The sequence below is a fragment of the Sminthopsis crassicaudata genome, chromosome 3, assembly GCF_048593235.1.
Source record: "Sminthopsis crassicaudata isolate SCR6 chromosome 3, ASM4859323v1, whole genome shotgun sequence".
Taxonomy (NCBI): Eukaryota; Metazoa; Chordata; class Mammalia; order Dasyuromorphia; family Dasyuridae; genus Sminthopsis; species Sminthopsis crassicaudata.
Window position 1 is genome coordinate 593,795,859 of NC_133619.1, and position 21,583 is coordinate 593,817,441.

General features: G+C 47.2%; 1 protein-coding gene across 4 annotated transcripts in view; it reads right to left on the bottom strand.

Annotated features, from left to right (window-relative positions):
• Positions 1-21,583, bottom strand: part of RIMS3 (regulating synaptic membrane exocytosis 3) — a 28,230-nt gene that overhangs the window by 5,800 nt on the left and 847 nt on the right. For 2 of the 4 annotated variants that reach the window (XM_074305315.1, XM_074305314.1), the window contains exons 2-7: positions 21,390-21,561; positions 18,111-18,364; positions 7,556-7,697; positions 6,758-6,870; positions 5,013-5,114; positions 3,041-3,180 (exon numbers count right to left, since the gene is read on the bottom strand). In XM_074305315.1, the coding sequence (XP_074161416.1) occupies positions 3,041-3,180; positions 5,013-5,114; positions 6,758-6,870; positions 7,556-7,697; positions 18,111-18,333 (720 nt within the window). In that variant the 5' untranslated portion in view covers positions 18,334-18,364; positions 21,390-21,561. The other 2 variants (XM_074305316.1, XM_074305317.1) reach the window with 2 other exon arrangements.

Here is a 21,583-nt window from a genome sequence, read left to right on the forward strand (position 1 = left end):
CTTCCACCCTTAGCGTTCACTGAACACTGCTCTCTCCAAAGTTACCGCTGACCTCAATTGTCCACTCTGGAGGCTTCTCAGACCTGCCCTTTCCCATTCTGTCCTGGAGACTCTCCCTTCTGAGTTTGTGCCACTTTACTGTCTCTGTGAATGCCCCTTCTCAGTCTCCTTCTCAGATATGCATCCAGCCTTCCTTTACAACTTTGTCCCAGCTCCTTTCCTTTTTAAAAATCTCTATCCTGCCCCACTTTCTGCATCTTGGCCCATCACCACTCATCCTGATATTTATCTTCCTTTGGACTTTGATGGCTTCGGGAGAGAGTGAGAGTGATGGCTTTATGCTTCCTTTAAACTCAACACCCTGCACATAGTAGGTATTTATGAATTGGTTGATGGGTATAGAACTATAGGATTCAGGTCTGGGAAGGACCTTGGAGAGCATTTTGTTCTTAACTTGGTTTTTAATTTTTTTTTTTGTAATTATATTTTAATGTAATGGCTACTTTAGTACCACTTTTATTTTGGTATTTAAAAAAGATGATCCTAAAAAGAGATTCATAGGCTTCATCAAAGAACTAAGGGGTCTAATAGTATAAAAAAGTTTAGGAACCCCCCCTCTATATTCTCATTTTGCAGATAAAGAAACTGAAAAGTCACACATGGGGAGTATAAGGAGGAGGCTTAGGATTGTAAGTGGTCCATTTTCCAGTCTACGTATTTCTGACAAATCCCATGTATGATGGGGAAATTCACAGTCCGGTATGATGCAGACCACTCTGGGACACTGTTAATTTATTATTATATATATATATATTTTATTGTTATTATATTGATATGTTTATTATAATTAATTATATATTAAATAATAACAATAAGATTATCCCTGAATCTATCCCCCTTCTCTTTTTTTTGCCCCCTCCTTGGTCTCCCGGCTGGGAGTTAAATTGAGTTTTGGGAACCCTGGCAGTGACAGTCACAGGAACTCAAAGGATCTAGCTCCAGCAGACTTTAGGACTCACTGAACCATGTCAGCTTCCCAGGGTCTCAGCTCCTTCTTGAAATGAATTCAGGGGAACCTTTGTCTTCAGCCCCAGGGCTTTCTTCTTCACTAATTCCTAAATTCCCCTTGATCTCTAACCCTTAGCTGGAGTCATTGAACTCCAACATGCTTGGGAAATCTGCCAGTCCTCCTCCTCCTCTTTCTCTTCTTCCACTCGGTTATTACAGTTAACCCTAAATGCCTTTGCCACATTTTTCCCTCTTTCCTCTCCTACTCATCCTTCCCCAGCTCCTCCCTAGATCATCAAGGTACAAACTATAGGATTATATAAAAGAGAAAACAGAATCTTCAGGTTGGAAAATCAAACAGTAGAAAGGATTTGGGGATTTGGAGTCCCAACTCTGATCTGTGTAATCAAAACACTTAAATTCTGTCTCTGGGCAAAGTACTTTATTTCTCTGAACCTCAGTTTCCTCATCAGTATAATGGGAACAATCTGCATATAAGATCTTATTAAGGGCCTATCAAATGCCAGGCTCAGGACTCTACTATGTAGCTAGCCATACAAAGAATTTTAATGGAGAAGACAAAGTATAAGTCATCAGAGAATCACTTTGTAAACTTTAAAGCAGTGTAGAAATGGGAGCTATTAATTACTACCATTAAGTCAAGTTAAATCTACTTCAGAGGACACAATTAATTTCCATACAGAAAATCTAACTAGTCCCACACTAGAAGGTACCTATACTTTCTGACCTACTCTTTAACTCAGGTCCAAATGCTTCTCTCTGGACTGGAAACCTGAATCCCCTAAGTCTCCTGTTCTAAGTAGTAGAGGGAATGCTGGACTGGGAATCTATTCAAATCCTGCTCATGAGCCTCAGTTTCTATAAAACAGTCTGTGCCTGTTGTGGAACAGCCTGATGATGTCATTGTGCATGGAACACCAGGCTTGGAGTCAGCAAGACTCCCTCTTCTAAGTTCAAATCTGGCCCTATGGGGCAGCTTGATGACACAGCGAAATCAGGGCGCTGGCCCTGGAGTCAGGAGGACCTGAGTTTAAATCTGGCCTCAGACACTTCCTAGCTGGGCCCTGGGCAAGTTACTTCACCCTGTTTTCACCCTATTTTCCTCAGTTTTCTCATCTGTAAAATGAGCTGGAGAAGGAAAGGGCCAACTCAGTATCTCTGCCAAGAGCATCCCACATGGGACCACAGAGAGATGACCGGACACCAGCATGAGTGTGCTCTGGCTCAACAGTTCTTCCTTCAGCCCACTGAATTGGGGCAGGAAACCTCCGCTGTCCACTTGCTCACTACGTTCCCTTCCTTGGGCCTCCAAACAGGTACAAGGACAAAATGCCTGGGCTACACAAGTAGGATCCCTCACACTTCAGGCCAAATGACCTCTTGAGCTCGAGGACTGGATTCCCAGCCCCTTCCTGAGCCTGCCTCTGGGGCCCTTAGCTAAAAAAGGCACATTCTTTTCTGTTTGGCCCCAAATGACCTGCCCTACAGCCCCATTCACTCACAGACCCATTTCCCTTTGCGGAGATCTCTTTTTCTGCCTTACACTAATTCTGCCTATAGCTATAATACTTATATATTTTTATGTTGTGGTTCAGTCATTTTTCAGTCCTGTCTGACTCTTTGAGACCACATTTGGGGTTTTCTTACCAAAGATGCTAGGGTGGTTTGCCTTTCCTTCTCAAGCTCATTTGACAGATGAGGAAACTGAGGCAAGTAGAGGGAAGTGACTTGCTCAGGGTCACACAAATAATAAGTGTCTGAGGTCAGACTGAACTCTTCCTGACTCAGGGCACTCTACCATCTATGTGCTCCCAGTTCAATTTAGTTCTGCCATATTCATTTCAATGGAGTTCAAGTCACTATGGCTACCTGTATGACCTTGTGTGAAGACTGTCAGTGAGGGACACCTCCTACTTCAAGGCAGCCCAAACCCACCCCCAGACAGGAAAGCTTTATCCTTCCCACTGAAGCCCTGGCTGTACCCAGAACCCTCTTGTCTGAGCAAACTCACCTGCAGCACCTTTCCCTGGGGACCTTCATCGAAGAGCAGGGCCTGATGATACAGGGGATCACATGTCTTCTTGGCCACTCTCGTCTTCTTCTTGGCCAAGCAGGCCCCATTCTCGAGCAGGTAAACTTTGATGTAAGTGGCTGGAAGAAAGATAGGGGGTACATCAGGTATGGTGGGCAGCCTGGGCTGTCAGGGACTCCCAGACCCTCAACACCCTCCTTTGAGGGTGGCCATTTCAGTTATCTGCCCATATCTGGCAAATGTGATCCAGTTACCCCCAGTCATAGGGCCCTCCCCTCTCCCCAAAGCTAGCCCATTATACTTTGGAACAGGTCTGTTCCTGATGGAAGGAAAATTTCCATCAATTTGAAATCTGCTTCCACGAAACATCCATTCTTTGCCCTCTGGGATGAAATTGGACAGATATAACTCTTCCACAGAGCCCTCTGAGTACTTAGTGAAGGTGTTCCCTTCTCTTCCCAAGGCTGAACATCCCAAATCATCCAACCAGACACAAAACATCAAAGCCAGAATCCTTTCTCTGCATACTCCCCATCTTATCCATGTCCTTAAATTGTGGCACTCAGAATTGAAGATGCTCTTCTAAATGTGGGATGACATGGTATTGTGTAGCAGAACTGTCTCTGCTCTGATCCTAGAATCTGGAACTCTCTCTTAATGAAGTCCAAGATCGCATTCTTAACTTTGGGCTACCATCCTATACCACCGATTGATAATGAGCTTGCAGTCCACTGAAACCCTCCCTCTGATCTTTTTTTCAGGCCAAAAAAAAAAAAAAAGTCTGGTTAGCAGTATATTTGGGAAGTTGATTGTCATCCGTAAGCCTTATTAAATTTTTAGACCTTTTAAGCCAACATTCAATCATTAATGACTACTCTTTTGTAGTCTAGCTTCTTCAATTCTGGGTCGCGACTCATGTAGAATTATGTAACTGCATGTGCGGGTTGTGAAAAATTTGGCAACAGTAAAAAGTTTCAAACAAAGCAACCAAAATCAATTCATAATCAAATGCATAATGAATCTGGAGGCATAATGAATATGGCAGCATTTGCTGGTCTTACACTGGGTAACTCCACGACAGCCTTAGTTCTAAACATACATCCTAAGCACCTTGCATTGAACATGCACAAATTTTGCCAGAGACACCTTAGCTCAGCTTCAAGATGGGATGGCACAAAAATTTCTTAAGTGAAAAGAGGTCATAAGTGGAAGCCCTGGTCCGGCCAACTGGCTCAACCTACTTTAGCATATGTAACATCCCTGCCCCAGGTCTTATCCAGAATAAGTCCAGGTAAGTTACACTGAATTGTCATCTTACCCAACTAGTAAATGTGTCTGAAAAGCACAAAATAACAACTCAGAAATTACTTTTCTTTGATGAAGCTCTGCTGGCTTTTTTGTGACCACTTTATCCTTTTCTAGATAATTTAGACAGTTCCTTCAAGTGACCCTCTCTGGGCCAGCTGGGTCCATCCTGGGCAGCCTTTCAGATGCCTTCCTGCTCTTGGTCTTTTCCTAAAACATGGCCTCTACAACTAGGCAAGGAGAAGCTGGCTGTCCCGGCCCAGCCCTCTCTGGGGGAAAGCTGAATGATGGGCATTTGTGGGAGGAATGCCCACAATTCCTTGTTCTCTTAGGATACCAGGCTCCTCACTCTTTCAGAATTCCCCATCAGCCCCAGGCTGATAAAGAACCTTAGAGATCTTATGCCTTCTCCCCCTCCCCATTTGACAAAAGAGGAAACTGAAGACCCGGTCATAGAGCTGGCCAAGTCCCAGAGCCAGAGCTAGGACCCAGCTCTTCCAAGTTGGGTCATATCTCAAGCTTGGACCATCTCAGTGATCTGAGAAGTCAGGCAGAAGGGGGGAATCACAGAAACTTGGAGCTGGTCCATCCACCACCCAGCCCAGTCCTAGGACTTGAGCCTCACTTCAGCCTGTGTTAGCCTTACCTGGGAGGGACTTGGATCCCAGTTTCGGGGTCAGGCCTCGGGCCTCTATCACTTCCACCTCGAGCTGACCGCTCCGGTCCATCATAGCAATGTGAACATCCCCTGGACAACAATAGAGAGAACAATGAGGCAACTTTCTGTGGCCTTTGCCACAATTTTCTGTAGGCTGATTGCTATCTTCCTCCTTCCCATGACATAACAGATAATCCAAGGGACAAAGACTGGGACATTTCTCCAGTCACAGTAAATTACATGATCCAGTTTGTGCATCGTCCACATGTAACATGATTTTGCAGGTCACCCCTGGGGGAGATGCTTGGGAATGGCTCTGGGGAGACAGACCCCTGGCTTGCCGGGCGGCACTTGTTGTCTGGGATTGTTCTCTTTCCATTGGCTCCCAAGCTGGAACCTGCTGACTTCTTAAAACTGTCTAACTGGGACGGTCTCTCTCCCCTTCCTTCATTCTCTGCCATCAGGTGACTCGGGCCACCTTGCCCTCCTCTCAGACCACAGAGCCCCAAGAAATGGGCTTGGGTCTTTTGTCTGTTTCATTTGTCCTTTGAGTTTCTAGGTATAGGGAGTGAGTCCCCAGCTGGGGAGCTCAAGGCAAAGGGATGCTGGAGCTTGGGATTTCGGGGCAGGCAGTCAACATTTATTAGGTGCCTAGTGTGTGCCAGGCCTGGGTTAAAGGCTGAGAAGCCTTGGTGCAAGAGTGCTAGAGACTTTGGACATAAGCATGTTGGCTTTGAGCCTGATCTACCTCCCTTCCTCAGAGATTCAGGTGGTAGAGGAGGAGATTGTGTACCTGGGGTATCTCCACATTTTTGGCTGTGTCTTTGAAGCAAGTATTTCTTTGAAAAAGCTGATCTGAGTGTGGACAATCTATGGTAAATACTTAAATGGAATTGGAGTATTTGAACTAAAATTAGAGGAACACAATTTGTGGGAGCTTTATCTAATGGCAGAGAAGAGAGATCCCCTCATTTTCCATTTAAAGACAGCAGAGATGCTTGGTTAGGGAGAAGGGGTGAAATGTAACAGACCTGGCCCTTAAGCACATGGTTTGTGGGAAATTCTGGCCTGTTTTTTTTTTTTTTTTTCATTTTCCTCCATGACTCTATCTTCCCAACTGCCATCCAACATTCACTTGGGCAATTGAGACTCATTTTCATAACAGTCCAGGACAGATAAAGAAGGAAGTAAAATATGATCCAGAGAAATTACATATCCAAACCAAAACAGAGAAGTCTCTGGAATCGGCAAATGTTTGAGGGTTATCCATAATTTTTACATCATTTAGCTTCAGGCTAAATTTGCCAAGTTGGTAGAGGGCTGTAAGGAGGAGGTTGGGTGGGGGAGGGCAGAAATTGTTCTCTCTGCCTCTGTGTCTCTGTTTGTCTCTCTTCTCTTTCCTTCCTTCCTTCCCTCCCTCCTTTCCTTCTCCTCTTCTTCCCCCCTCCCCCTCTCTCCTTCTCTGTCTCTCTATATCTTTTTCTCTTCTCATTATCTATCTACCTATCTATGTGCTAATGGGGGAGGAAAGTCTGGGGAAATGGGACATACCAGCTCCTCTCACACCATCTAGTGATTATTATCTATTATATTATCTATTATTATATTATCTATTATTATCTATTAAGTCTCTGCTATTTCCAAGAGACAAGGCAGTGTCCCCTCACCCCCTAAGGAGAGAAGTGATAAAGGACGTGACCCTTGCCCCTTCTGGGTCACTTTAGGAGACTCACCCATCGGGGGCGTCCCCAGTGTCTGTCTCCCCACAATCTGGGCTGGCCCCAGGCCATCCAGGAAGTCACTGAAGTGGCTCTCAGCCCCGAGCCTGGCAGTGGGGAAGATAAACCTGTGGGCAACAAGAGAAAAAGGAAGCACAGGACAGGTTAGGATACCTGGGGAGAGGAGGGCACAGGCATTGAGGCCCTGCTTCTCTCATGTGGCTTTAGTTTCTCCCTTCTGTAGAGTAGGAAGGGAGAGTGGAAATTCTGAGCCAGAAGAATTGGGTTCAAATGCCGATTCTACCCATTACTGCCTGTCTGAACTTGGAGGGGTCAACTCTTCTGAGTCTCAGTTTCCTCCCCTGCAAAATGGGGAAAACGGCACTACTTGAAATACCCATCTCTCAGAATTGATGCAAGGAAAGGTTCTATGAACGTTGGGGCTTGCCGTATGCAGAAGGCATCTAAATAAATTAGCCTGTGCTCCCAAGTTTGCAGTCTAATGGACTGGCTGGGTTGGGGACATGGCCCCAGCATGGGGAGGGATCTTTCAGGTTACCTCTGTTTACCAATGGTCTCTTCCCCTCTGGACTGGTCAGGGGAGAAAGGGAAGGAGAATCAGAGAGAATCGACTCAGAAAACATCTAGTATCCTCCTGTCCCCACTTTACAGGTGGAACAACTGAGACCTGAAGGGAGAAATATCTAATGTGTCTGAGCATGAAAGGCTGATTTTGCGGTGACATCTGGGACTCTGACAAAGCCCCCCCCCCCATGCCCAGGGAACATGGGGGGACAAGCAGTTAGGACGCACGTGCCATCGGAGCTGTTGCTGTTGGTGCTGCCGTCAGTGGATTCTCGGCTCCCTTGACGTGTGACCCTGCTTCTCATTTCCACAGCAATGCCGGTCTCTGTGCTGCGCCGGATGTTGCTTGGGAGTTTCTTTGTTCCACCTTCTGAGGAACACAGAGAACACACAGACATCAGCCACAGAAGAGTGGGAGGGGAGAAGGCTACGGTACAGATTTCCTGGGAGAGTGGAGGGAGTCACGGGGAGCCCGAGGGCTCTGGACTGAGGAGCTTAGGGCTGGGTAGACTGAGGGGAGAAGGAAGGAAGCCTTCCAGGCTTCTCCGGCCTTCCCTCTGATCCCTTCTTGGGAGGGGAGGGCCTCAACTTTCCTTTGGGAGAAGATGGGGTCGTTTCCTGTACATACCATCCCTAGGACCCTCACCTGGGCTTGCACGTCCCTCCCTCAGCAAACATCAGGGAACTTCACACGCTCCAGAATTTGCCACTCCCAGATTTTGTTTCTTTGCCCCAAACTGCCATAATCAGTCCCACTGTTTGCCTGCTATTTTCACATACCCATCATTGCAGACTCTCACACACCTTGTCCCTACTGGACACCCTCCTCTGTGTGTATGACAATATTATAAACTCCTTCTGTTTGACACTGTCCCAGACCTACACGCTATCACTCTCAGCCCCAACAAACATTCCTTTTTCCTGTGGGATACTATTATAGACCCCTAACTTGATAACTTGGGGGCACCTTGTCACTTCACCCCGTTTGCTTTAGTTTCTTATCTGTAAAATGAGCTGGAGAAGGAAATTACAAGGAAACTTCAAACACAGTCATGAATAATCTGAATAACACTCACTTTTCTGGTTTTTGGTTTCCTCATTTATAAAAATTGCAGAAAGCAAAGAGAAGATTGACTACATGATCTCCAAGATCTCTTTTCAACTTTAAAATGCAATGATCTTTTACCTGATACAGGAACAGGCCCCAAAATCTCCTTGCCCTGACACAAACTACAGAAACAAAGATTCTTAATTTGGAATAATAACAATGGATATTTATTGAAAACTTTATATAAAACTTTTCAAAATTTCAAATTCCTCCCATATGGAATACATAATCTGTGAGACAGCTATTAACATTTCCTTTTTACAGATGAGAAACAGAAAAGTAATTGCCCATGGAAACACCACTCTTATGAGTGAGAAGTAGGATTTAAAACTGGTCTTCTTAACTCCATGTATAGCTTTCTATCTACTAGGTCCATTTAAGATGTTTTAGAAAAGCCCTCAGAGGCCACTGAATCTATCATCTATCCTTTTCAGAATCCTCAAACAATCGATCAGCCAGTGCCCATTTGGACATCTCATGATGGAGAACTTGCCACTTTCTAAGGCTTCACATTCTACTTTTAGACAGCTCAGATTTTTAGGAAGACCTTTCCTGCACTGAATTTAAATCTGCTTTCCTGGTCGTTTTTCCTACTCCCGTCTCTACTTCTATGCCTCCTCCCATAAAGTCCTCAATAATTCTTAGTTCTGCATTTTGGGGTCCAGCAGAACAAATCTTTCCCATGACAGTCATTTAAATACTTGAAACCAGCTATGGTTTCCGGTGCCCCTCCCATTTACCGTTCTCCAGCTTAATTATCCCCAGTTCTTTCACATCATGATCTCAATAGGCCTTCACTTCCCTGGTTGCCTTCTCTGTGTGCTGTCCAGTTTATCAATGTCTTTACTAAAATATAGTACCCAAGACTAAATAGCAGTATAGATGCAGACTGAAGAGAGTAGAGAATGGTGGGATTACTGAGTCATTCACTCTGGACGCCAAAGCTCCTAAAGCAGTCTTAGACTACGTTTGCTTTTTTATTTACTGCAGCCCACCATTGATTTATATTGAGTTTGCAGTTCACCAAAACCCTTAGATCTATTGTCCAACCAAGCCCGCCCTCTGTCCTATAGTGGTGAAGTCTATTTTTGAACCAGAATGTAAGATTTGTATGCATGTAGTTATTGAATTGAATTGGATTTGGTCCAGTGGTATAGTCAAGATCTGACCACTGTCCAGTATGTTGTCTATTCTTCCTAGTTTTGTGTCTCCTGTAAATCTTATGAATGCAATCTAAGCCTTTATCCAAGTCATTGATAAAAATGACAAACAGCACAGGCTAATTTGAGATCCTTTGGCTGGTCTGTTGGGAGACGCACTTCCTTCTCCAATCTATCCTCCACAGGAGCTGCCAGAATGAGATTCCTAAAGCACAAGTCTGACCGTGTCCCTCCTCTCATCAAGAAATCCCACTGGCTCCCTGCTGCTTCAAGAACACACACATTTCCCTGAATGGCACCTGGAGCCCTTCACAATGAAGCTCTAGCCCACCTTTCCGGGTATATGATTGCCTTTCAGACATATATATATTCCCCTTAGGCCGTATTCCATCTTCTTTCATGGCTGATCCTGGGTGTGGGTGCCTAGAGTTTTCTCCCTGCCCCTTCTAATGCCTCACCTCCCACAAGACACTTTTCCTGATCTTCCCCCTCCCCCCAGTCTCAAAATTACTTTATTTCCTTCTACATACATAGTTTTCTCCCCGACAAAAGTAAGCACTTAGAGAGTTCACAACATCCCCCTTCCTGTTTCCTTTCTTTTCTCACTCCCACATCCTTACTGCCCAGCAAAAGGCCAGACACGAAATAGCTGCTTAATAAGGGTCTGATTTATTAAAACTGATTCAGGGTTGACACGCTGCCATTCAGGCTCTTTGAATCTGCCTAATCAGACTGGGGTACGGATCATATCTTTCCATCGTGTCCTTACACACAGAGATACGGAATCTTCTAACTAAACTCTTATCCTATGGTCTCTCACCTACCAAATGTATAAACTCTGCTACAGCCCGTCATCCCTGGCCCAATGCCCCTCTCTGCCTGCTACGGCACACAACCCAGGAAGGCTGTGGGGAGGAGCGCTGGAGGCGGCCTGGGGAGTCTTGCTCAGCCCCCTCCTCCGGGACAAGCCGGGCCGAGGGGGAGGGGGTCTCAGGTGACAGGCTGTGGAGAGGAAACGCGCAGGGGGAGGACTGCCTCCCCCTAAGACAGCAACTCCTTTCCTTCTCCTCTCCGCCTCCTTCGGTTGCCATGGGAACCTCCTCCGCATTGCAGAGACGCCCCCGCTCCTCCACCATCCCCAGGCTCCCACTGTAGGGGGGAGATGTTGGGAGAGAGGAAGAGAATGGGCTTGGTCGAATCCATTGGCTGTTGTTGGGAGGGGGGTGTGGGAAAGAAGGAAAATTAACCGCAAGCCCACCAATCAGAGGAGGCAGGGAGGTGGGGACCCAAAGGGAGGGCGTTTACCTGGGGGCGTGGCCCACCAGAGGAGGGTCCCAAGTACTGACATAGCCTGGGTGGAAGATGGAGGGATTCGGACACTCAGAGGGGTAGGGGTGGCCCTGGCGAAGGACTTGTGGGGTGGGACACTGCTTCGCCTGAAGTAGCACGCAAGTCCTGGCTGCCATGGTAACACCTTCCTGGCCAGAGAACGCTCCCCAATCCCTCCCCTCCCCCTCCATGGAGCCGTTATTGTCCGTTTACCTTCAGAATGGGGAGATGGGGGGGAGTAGAAAGCCTACTCACCGAAAGTAGCCTAGATCTGGATTGTGGGACCCTCTCCCCCAAAGGAAACACCCAGACAGAGACAGAGAGACAGAGAGAAACAGAGAGACAGAGATAGAGAGACACAGAGACAGAGACACACACACTCCAGTCACCTAAGCTCACAAAAGCTTGCACAGCTGCTCACACTCTGTGTTACAGCCTGTCACACAGAGGCAGCACCGTAACTTCACACACCAGACACAGACACAAGGGAGACCCAATAGTCTGTTTTACAAACAGTCACACAACATGGCCACACGGGCTCATAGACACACTTGTACTGTAGCAGTACAGCGCCAATAGTCACATGCAATCACACAGGAAGGATTACAGTCAACATGATTCAATCACAGATTATGTGGAGCCATTTGTAAATATTAAAGACATAAATATCATCTAGGGTTTAGAAGTGGAAGGACTTTAGACATAATTTAGGCTTATCATCCCATTTCACAGATGGGAAAACCAAAAGGAAGTGAGTTGCCCAAGATCACACAGCTAAGCAGAGGCAGAATTTGGACCCAGGCCCTCTGACTCCAAATTCAATCACCTGAAATGGTTCCAGCTGGAGGGTGACACATAAAGTCCCAGTAATTACTAAGCCCCTCAGGGCTGCTCACCTTCACACATGGGCTCGGCAGAAGTAGAGTCGTCATTACTGGAATCAGAAACTGAGAATGATGCCAGGCCAGGGGAACAGAGGCCTGCTAGGAGAGAGGAGGACGGAGCCTCGGGTGGGAGGAGAAGGGGTGACTTGGCCAGGACCGCTCAGTCTCAAGGCCTTATGTTCCTCCATCTCCAGTGGACACTAACTGCAGCAGGCAGAAATGGATGCAGGGAAGCAAGAAGGCCTCCCTGCACCCACCCACAAAGGAGGATGCTAAGCCAAACAGTAGGGTGAGTGCTTCCCGGGCCAGGAAAGCTTTCAACTTGGGCTGTTTTAGGTTCCTTTTAGAAGTGGTCTCCCTTCTCTCACCTTGCCATTTCCTCTGTCCTCTCCTCTTCAAAATATTTCTAATGGAGTATGAGAGAGGCTTGTTCAAAACTCTGTACTTGAGGGGCGAGTGTGTGTGTGTGTGTGTGTGTGTGCGCGCGCCAGAGAATGTCAGAGTTGGAAGGGATCACGGAGTTTGGACTAACTTATTTTATCTTATTTTACAGATGGAGAAACTGAGGTGCAATGAGGATGACAGCGTTAAAAAGCATTTTTGTTGCACAGGACTTGCGTTCAACTCTCCTTTGTGGCAAGAACAGCACTTTTCCATTGCTTAATGCAATTTCCCATTTGGGGACTCATAGTTGCATATCCCCTTACGCCTACCTGGGACAGAAGTGACTCTCCAGGCGCATTCCTCCCATCAGGACATGATCGTAGCAGAGGAAGGAGGGCCGCTGTCCCAGGTGCTGAAGTGAGAAATCTCTGGGACACTTGAGGGCCAGTGCTGGAGAGACCTAGATCATCTAGTCCCCCCTATCCGGGAACAGGAATCCCTAGAGCCTAAGCAAATGGCCAGGCTGCATCCTCATCCGATGATACGGAGCCCAATACATTTAAAGGCAATTCATTCCACTTTTGGAGAGCTCTGATTGCTAGGAAAAATCTCTCTTTCCAATTTCCACACACTGTCCCTAGTCCTGTCTTCTGAGCCAGGCATAAAATCTTTTGCAGAGATTACTTTCAAATACTTGAAGATAATTATCATCTCGCTCCCCTCTCTTTTTAAACAAAACACTTTCCACTTTCGATGTGGTCTCTAGTCCTTTTCCAATCCGGATTCTTTTCTGGATCCCCTCACCTTGTAACTAAACTCCTTAAAATATGTCTCCAGAACTGAGCATAATATTTAAGATATATCCTTACTGAGGCCTAGGACAGCTGGACCATCCACTTCCTCTCTTTGGCTCTGCCTTTTTTTTTTCCAGATTAGCCATATTCCTCAGATCTGGGGAAGGGAGAAAAGACTAGTCCCTCCTTCTTCAGTGATAGCCATGGGCCTCGAGCTTTTCCCTCCCCTTCCCACAAGTAGAGCTCCAGATAGCTGGATACTTGACACTGTGGGATTTAGAGCTGAGGAAGGACCACAGTCATCCTGCCTTTTGGAGGGATTGTGGGCTTGCTCTGCGTCCATTTTAACCTGCTGTGGCATTGAGAGTAGAAGTAGCATCAAATAATGACGTGGAGGTTGCTCTCTCTGGAACTATTGTCCACCCCGCTCTCCCCTAATGATTCAGCCTGATTCCTGAGGCTCAAACTCCTACAAAGTCTAGTGTCCTCAAACCCTGAACTCTTCAACTCCTCCTTAACTTGCCGTAGCCAGCACTGAAGCTTGTAATCCAAAGTGTCCAGACCAAAGAGGGCAAATGTCCCCTCCCTCTGGTCTCCCCGCTGCTTCACATACCTGACGTTCCATTTCTGACTCTGCATCTTCGAACATGCTTTCTTTCATCGCCTCCACCTCTCAAGAGTCTCAACTTCCTTCAAAGCTCAACTCAAGCAACACCACCTACATGAGGATTTCCTGCCTCCCAGCTTGTGCTGCCTCCCCTCAACAAGTTATCTTGACTCTGTAAGTGTGTACCAGAATTTCCCCCCTTGGATGCAGGCTCCTTGGGGACAAGGAATGTTTGGCTTTTTAAATGTCTGGTACTTAGCATAGTGCCTGGAACAAAGTAGGCACTTAATAAACTTTTGTTGACTGCCTGATGAATGTCTGTTATGTGGCCCTGGGGCGGCTGCTTCCCTCAGTGCTGCTCCTTCCACGTGAAATCTTCATACCAGCCTACATCCCAGATTCCTCAACATCAATCCACAAGCTCCCTACCTTACCAAACTCCATCCTCCCCATTCTGACCCAGCTCCGACTTCCCCAAACTCCAATTTACCTGGCCCTCAATACCTCACACTTCACCTTGACTCTCATCCTCCTTGATCCTCTACTTCCAAACATACCTACTGAACCCTAATACTCTTGAGTCCCTAGACAACATTCCCTGGCTTAAGCTGAGCCCTATTCCTCATTCCAAGGATCACTATCTCAAGAGAATGAAGAGACAAACGGCTTTTAAGAAGCCACCCTAACCAAACTCCATAAAGTCCCTGCCCTATAAAAGGGAAGATGAAATCCTTGTGAGGCTGGCTCCCCTCCTTCCCTTACAGGATGTATTTCAAGGGAGGTGGGAAGGAGTTTTCCAATGCTTTGGGGAGCATTTCCCTCTTATTTTCCCCTCCCTCCAGCTCCTGGCAGCCTATTTTGAGGTTGGCTGGGGGAGTTGTTGCTGTTCTGAGCAAAAATAAGCAAGAAGAGGTTTTAAAACAAAACCAGCTGGCGTCTGGGGTGTCACAAACCTGCAGCAAATGGGGGGTGGCGGGGATTCTGAGGGTGATGCCTGTGTGTGTAAGAGGAAGGAAGGAAGGGAGAGAGGAATTGTGTGGGGGGTGTCTGTGATGTGTACGGGCATGTGATCTTGGGTGATTGTGTACGCTTATGGGTTTGTGTTGCTACATGTGACTGAGACGTATGTGTGACTGATGCAGGAGACAGATCATCCTGAATACAGAACTGGCAGACCTGTGTGCTCCTCCACTCATTGTGTAGCCTTGAAGACCTATTCTCCAATGTCGGGTCTCAGTTTGCTTCTCTGTTGAACGAAGGGGTTGGATTCGTGGGTGTCTAAGGACTCTTTAATGATCTAGGATTGATCTGTCTCAGCTGTGTGTATGTCTATGATTTGTGTATCTGCTTGAGACAGAAGCAGAAAAAATCTAATCTCTCTTCCATGGCAGCTTCTCAGATATCGGAAGAGAATAACCATAACCACATCCCTTCCTAAACTTATCTTCCCCAGGCTAAAAATGCCTGCTGCTTCAAATTTTTCCACTTACCAGCTAGAATCCAGTCCCCTCCCCATCCGGGTCTTTTTACTCTTTACCCTCTCCAGCCCATCCATGTCATTCTTAAATGGGTGGCCAGGTCTGAACACTACACTCCAGATGTTGTCTGATCAGCCCAGAAGACAAAGCAGAAGACAGACTACGACTTTCCTCTGGCCCTGCTCCCCCTTTCAGGCAGTTGAAGAATCTGTTAACAGTGTTTAGGCTGATATGACTCTTTGTTGAATTTAATTGAGCTTAAAGACCACTAAGATCTGCAGACTTTTTTCATACAAAGTCACCTCTTCCTTGTTCCCATTCTTGTGTATATGTGTCTTTTTTAACCCAAAGGGAATGGCTTGAATCTTTATTAAAATATCTTATTAAATAAGACCCATCATTCTACCCTCTTGATAGCATTTGTAATCCCAATTCTGCCAGTGTGATACCTACTCTCCAAGCTTCATGTCATCTGCCAATTTGACAAGCATGTTCCCTACTTCTGCATCTAAGATAGTGACAAAAATATTGATTACAATAGGGCCAAGAACAGAGCCCCGAGGCATGCTGCTAAGCCTCTCTCTAGGATGACATTTATCCATTAGCCACCAATTTCTGGGTTCTATTCCAAATTGTAGCTCTAATATGTATCCACAAGAACATAAGAAACTTGTCAAGTGGCTTGCCTAATCACTCACTCAACCAGAAAGCATTTATTAAGCACCTAATGTGTGCCAGGTATTATACTGGGCATTTAAGTCCCAGGGTAACTGTTTCCCCTCATCTACTCTGTAATTACACTGTCAAAAAAAGGAAGTGAACTTAGTTTTGCATGGCTTTTTCTGGATGAATCCAGGACTCTGTGATTATGGTTTCTCCCTTTTAATAACACAGTCTATATTGAGTGCTACTACAACTAGTGCTAACAACAGCACTATTAAGAGCTATCGTGTATATTGCATCTTAAGATTACAAAGCATTTTATATATTATATCCTTTGATATTCATCTTGAACCCATGAGAGAACTAATAGGTACCATCTTCTTTCTTCTTCTGAAAGAACATTTGTACAAATTCATCCTAAGAAACTCCTCTCCCATTCTCCCCAGTCTCTTAAGAAGTTCCAGTGGTTGGGGCAGCAGTGAACACCGGCCCTGGAACCAAGTGGACCTGAGTTCAAATTTGATCTCAGACACTTAACACTTCCCTAGCTGTGTGACCCTGGGCAAGTCACTTAACCCCAATTGCCTCCAAAAAGAAAAAAAAGCCTTAGTGGTGACTTAGCCCTCGCACCCACCAGTTCTTTCAGTAAAGTTAGACACAGTTCTGGCCCTGGTGACTCGGACTCATGGAGAACAGCCGGAGTGGTGGTATCTGGCTGTTCACTTACCCTGAATTTAGCTCTGTTAAGCTTCTTTGTCTCTTTTGCCCAGTCTAAAAATCATTTTCCATAGTAGAAAATGTCACATGAGAGTGATTTCAGCTCGGGTCTCTCTGCCTCAAAGCTTACCCACTTACAGGCCATTCTCCACACAGCTGCATGTCTTGTTCAAGCCATCACCACATCCTCCAGCAATAAACTGTGGGCCCCCTCTTCCAGGAGCAAATACAAACTCCTCTGGTTGGTATTTAAAACCTCCTCAAGCTGACCCCAAACCACCTCCCAGCCTTGTTTACACAGCCCTCCCCTGCGCTCTGGGCTACTCCGACTGGCCTTCCAGCGTTCCCCAAACATCGTGCTTTGTTTCCTGTGTCTGAGACCCAGCAGTTACGAGCCATCTCCCAGCCCCAAAATGCCCGGCCTTCTCCTCGCCTTAGGATCCCTCATTTCCTTCCAGATTCCGATCCAGCTCCATGTTCCATGAGACTTTTCCTAATCTCTCTAGTTGCCAGCTTCCTCTCTTCCAAAATCTGCTTGTCTTGTACCTGCCTATTGATAAAATGGATGGATGCGCTCTCACAACAATGTCACCTCCTGGAGGGCGGGGGCTGCCCACTTTTGCCCTTGTACAGTAACATCGACCACGACACGGCGATCTGTCTGTCCGTGTCTGAGAGGGCACCTGTACTGTGATGTGATGTGCCTGACTGTCTTTGGGTGACCTCTTGGGCAGTGATATTTATGTTTTTGTCCCTGTCTATTGTGCCACTGTGAGACGCTCTGTTCCTTTACTCGCAGTGCTGGACACAGAGTGAGTTTCCTATCAAAAAGCTTTTTGGCAGATCAGAGATGTGCTTGCACACACTCACATACTCTCTCTGTGCCTGTCTGTGTCTTTCTCTGTGTGTCTCTCTCTGTCTCTGTCTCTCTCTGTGTCTCTCTCTCTTTCTCTCTCTCCCTCTCTCTCTCTCTCTGTCTCTCTCTGTCTCTCTCTCTCTGTCTCTCTCTCTCTCTGTCTCTCTCTCTCTCTCTCTCTCTCTCTCTCTCTCTCTCTCTCTCTGTCTCTCTCTCTCTGTCTCTGTCTCTCTCTGTCTCTCTGTCTCTCTCTCTCTCTGTCTCTCTCTGTCTCTCTCTCTCTCTCTCTCTCTCTGTCTCTCTCTCTCTGTCTCTGTCTCTCTCTGTCTCTCTGTCTCTCTCTCTCTCTGTCTCTCTCTGTCTCTCTCTCTCTCTCTCTCTCTCTGTCTCTCTCTCTCTATCTCTCTCTCTCTCTTCTCTCTGTCTCTCTCTCTCTCTGTCTCTGTCTCTCTCTCTGTCTCTCTCTGTCTCTCTCTGTCTCTCTCTCTCTTCTCTCTGTCTCTCTCTCTCTCTCTCTCTGTCTCTCTCTCTCTGTCTCTCTGTCTCTGTCTCTCTCTCTCTCTCTCTCTGTCTCTCTCTCTGTCTCTCTCTCTCTCTGTCTCTCTCTCTGTCTCTCTCTGTCTCTCTCTCTCTCTCTCTCTCTCTCTCTCTCTCTCTCTCTCTCACACACACACACACACACACACACACACACACACACACACTCACTCTTCCAGCTTTGCTTGGCCTTTGTACAGTTGCCTGGCCAGGACTGACCCTAAGCTGTCCCAAGGATCTTGCCCATTGCTCACCCGTACCCTTACCTGGCTGGGGCAGTTGGAGGGAGCTCCGGCTTCTCTGGGTCAAGCCCACGATGGCTGCCATCTTGGCCCCCAGGCTGCTGCGGCGCTTCTTGGCAGTGCTGGCCCCAGTTGTGCCCCCGGCCTGCTCCCCACCACCACCGAACACCTCGCCACTGATGCTGGAGCTGCGAACCACATTCCGGGAGGACGCTGCTGGGCCTGTGCCCGGCTCCCCATCAAACATGGTCCCGAAGGTGTTGAGCCCACAGGCAGCACTGGGAACAGGAAGAAGAGGGCCCCTGGTCACCAAAGCCCCCAGGCCAAATTCTGGCCTTAGCCTGAGCCTTTACCTGTAGCAGAAGCAGAGGAACTAGGCCCAGGGCAGGGGCGATGTGTCCCTCCCCCCCTGGGAGCCAGCAGGGCTCCATCTGTGTGCAAACAGATGTTTATCTGCTCTTCCAGGACAAGACTATATTTCCCTCACTCGGGGGCCCCCGGAGCCAAGGACAGGAGCTCCTCTGAGGTGTTACCATGTCTCCTTGGCCTGGACTGGGGAGCGGAATCCTAGAAGAAAGGCTGAAATCCGTTAGGCTGCAGGATTACAAAAGCTACCTTTGCAAGTCCCCCGGCCCATCCTGTCCCAAGCCGAGGCAGGCTGGTCAGCGGCTGCCCCCTCCAGGTAAGGGGATGGAATCCCTCTCGGCCAGCCTAGTGGCTCAATTTTCTTCCCCCTTGTGAATAATTGACAGCCCTCCTCTTCTATGGGGCAGATCCTCTGACTTCCAGGAAAGGTAAACTGTCAGCTTGACCCAGCAGGAGTTACTTCAGAATACCTGAACCAGAGACAACATCAAAATATGTTCTAGGGACCTGACCTGCCTGGGGCTCTGAGGACACCGTGACCCAGGAAACACACGTAGGCGAGAATCAGGAGGAAGCTTAGAAACCCGAGGTGTGGAGACCTTAAAGCCCATCTGACCAAAGTCACCCTTTTTATGTGGGGAAACTAAGGCTCGGAAAAGTTATTTCTTGCTCAAGTTTACATAAGTAGTAAGTGGAAGAGGGGGGATTTGAATCTGGGTTCTCTATCGTTCCACTATACCATCTTGCAGATGAGGGAACTGGGGTCCAGAGTGGGCTGGGACTGGATCAATCACAAAGTGAGTTGGGGGGCTAGAACCAGGGCTCCTGATTACAAGACTGGAGCTGTTTACTCTGTATCCATGTTTATCACAGTGCCCAGGAACATGGCACTTCAGAAATACTTGATGACTTGCTTTCTACCAGGCTGTCTCCTTTTCTTCCCTTTACTTGTATTCATGCACAAGTCTGGGAACTCAGGTTTCAGGCCTTGAGCTCCCAAAGCAGCTTTTGTGCCCCGAGGGACACACGTCTACTCCCTTGTTACTCTATCCAGGCCTCCACACCCTGCCTCTATCCACCCCATCACACTCATGTCCCTGGACCACAGAAGAAGAAGGGGCTGGAGGTGTGGAGCTTTGGGCAGAGGATGGAACACATATCACAGCTCCAAGGGATCGTACATAATAGGCTATCATAGCAGGGAAGAATTTAAAAACTGTGATCACAGAATATTAGGGCTGGGAGGAAAGCTCGAATGTAGATCGTTTAAAAATGGAAGATAGAATGTAAAAGCTGGCAGGAACCTTAGAATGAGGGACTGAGAATGTCAGAGAACACTAGAACAGACAGGGTTGGAGCTGAAAAGGGCAGGAACATAGTCTACACTGCAGAAAGTAATCTCTGATCACAGAACAGGCAATGTCAGAGGTGGAAGGAACCTTGGAGCACAGAACACAGAACATCACAGCAGGAATGAATTTAGAACACAGAACACAATGTCGGAGCAGGAAGAGGATGTAATAGCGGATGTTAGAACATAGAACACAAGCCAAAAGCGGCCCAAGAACTCAGAATGATGGAACATCGATTGTCAGAGCTGGAAATCCTGCTAGTCTATCTTGTCTATTGTCCACATTTTATAGACGAAGAGATTGAGATCTAGAGACCAAGAAACCAAACAAACATATTCAGTATCTGTTGGGTGGATTTGATAAGCCTCTTTTTTTTTTTTTTTTTTTTTTTTTTCATCCTTGCCTTCTCAGTCAGATAGGAATTGACCCCTTCCAGGGAAGCAATTTCCCCTACATGTTAGCTCTGTCTCCTTGAGGTGGCTAGTTAATGAGCCTGGTATTGTAAGTCTTACCTGCTATAAGTCCTTATCTCATTTCCGCTTCTGCTGCTCCCTCAGAGAAAGCCGTAGACTATTAAGAGTAGGAAGGACTGGCTCCTCATATCCTGTCCTCAAGAGCCAAGGACCACAGGATCCTCCCACCTCCTCTCCAGTCCCTGGGGTCCCCTTTTTAGCTCTGACTGTTCAACCACCAGCCCAAGGACTTAATGCTGAGAAACTTGGATGTGTGTTCAAAGGCCTGGCACGAGCCCATTTGCCCTCTGTCTACTCCTCCCTCGTGACTGCCCAGTAGGATAGCTCCCCTCAATTTTGGCCTCGGCCCCAGCCAGTGGGGGGGAAGGACTCTCTACGGGGTTCACACTTGTCAGGTATATCCATCTGTCCATCGTAACTGGTCAACCAGCGCTTCCAACAAGCCAGCCTGTTCTCGGGGCTGAACTCATACTCTTATACAAGCCTGAAGCGCCTAGGAACAGAGCGTCAGAGGTCGAACTATATCTGACAGAGCATCACTTCTCACCCCCAATTCCCCACCTTTCAGATGAAGAAAAAAGACTCTTCTAGGAAGGGACCCACATGAGATCACAGGGTGGGTTAGATGAAGAACCCAGACTGAGCCCCAACAACCTGAGGGAAGCTGCATTTATATTTTCTGTCCCATTTCACAGATATATCAACAAAATTCCAAGAGATCAAGGAATTTTCCCCAAAACATATGGCAAGTAAGAGGCCATTTGCTAGTAGAGCAATGTCTCCTGTCTTGCCATGGGAGGGTCAGGAGCATCAACTTCACAAACATCCCTATCTCCCCCTACACACTCCCTGAAATCTGTGGATTTTATCTTTAAATCCCAAGAGCTGAGAACGAGAGTCTTGCGTGCAGTAGGTGCACAATAAGTGTCTGTTGTTGCTGTGCTCCATTTCTCCCAGTTGTCCAGGGGCGACTGGCTGAACACGGACTTGGTCCCTCTCAGGGGGAGGGGAGATGAGGTAAGGTTCTACTTAGCTTAGAAAGCCTCTTACTTAATTGTCAGAGTAACCCAGCCCCTTTCCATAAAAAACAAACAAAAAAAACTTAAACTCACCAAACTGAAAAATGTGGGTGCGGTTCTTGGCATCCCCCGTGGAATCAGCGCTGCCACCGCTGTTGCCGGGGGACCCCTCTGAAGAGCTTGTTCTCCTGGAGCATTGGAACAGAGCCTCTGATTTACCAGCTAAGTCCGCTCACAGTTACCCCAAAGTAATCAGGCTGGGTCCCTGAGGGAGACGCATGGGAGCT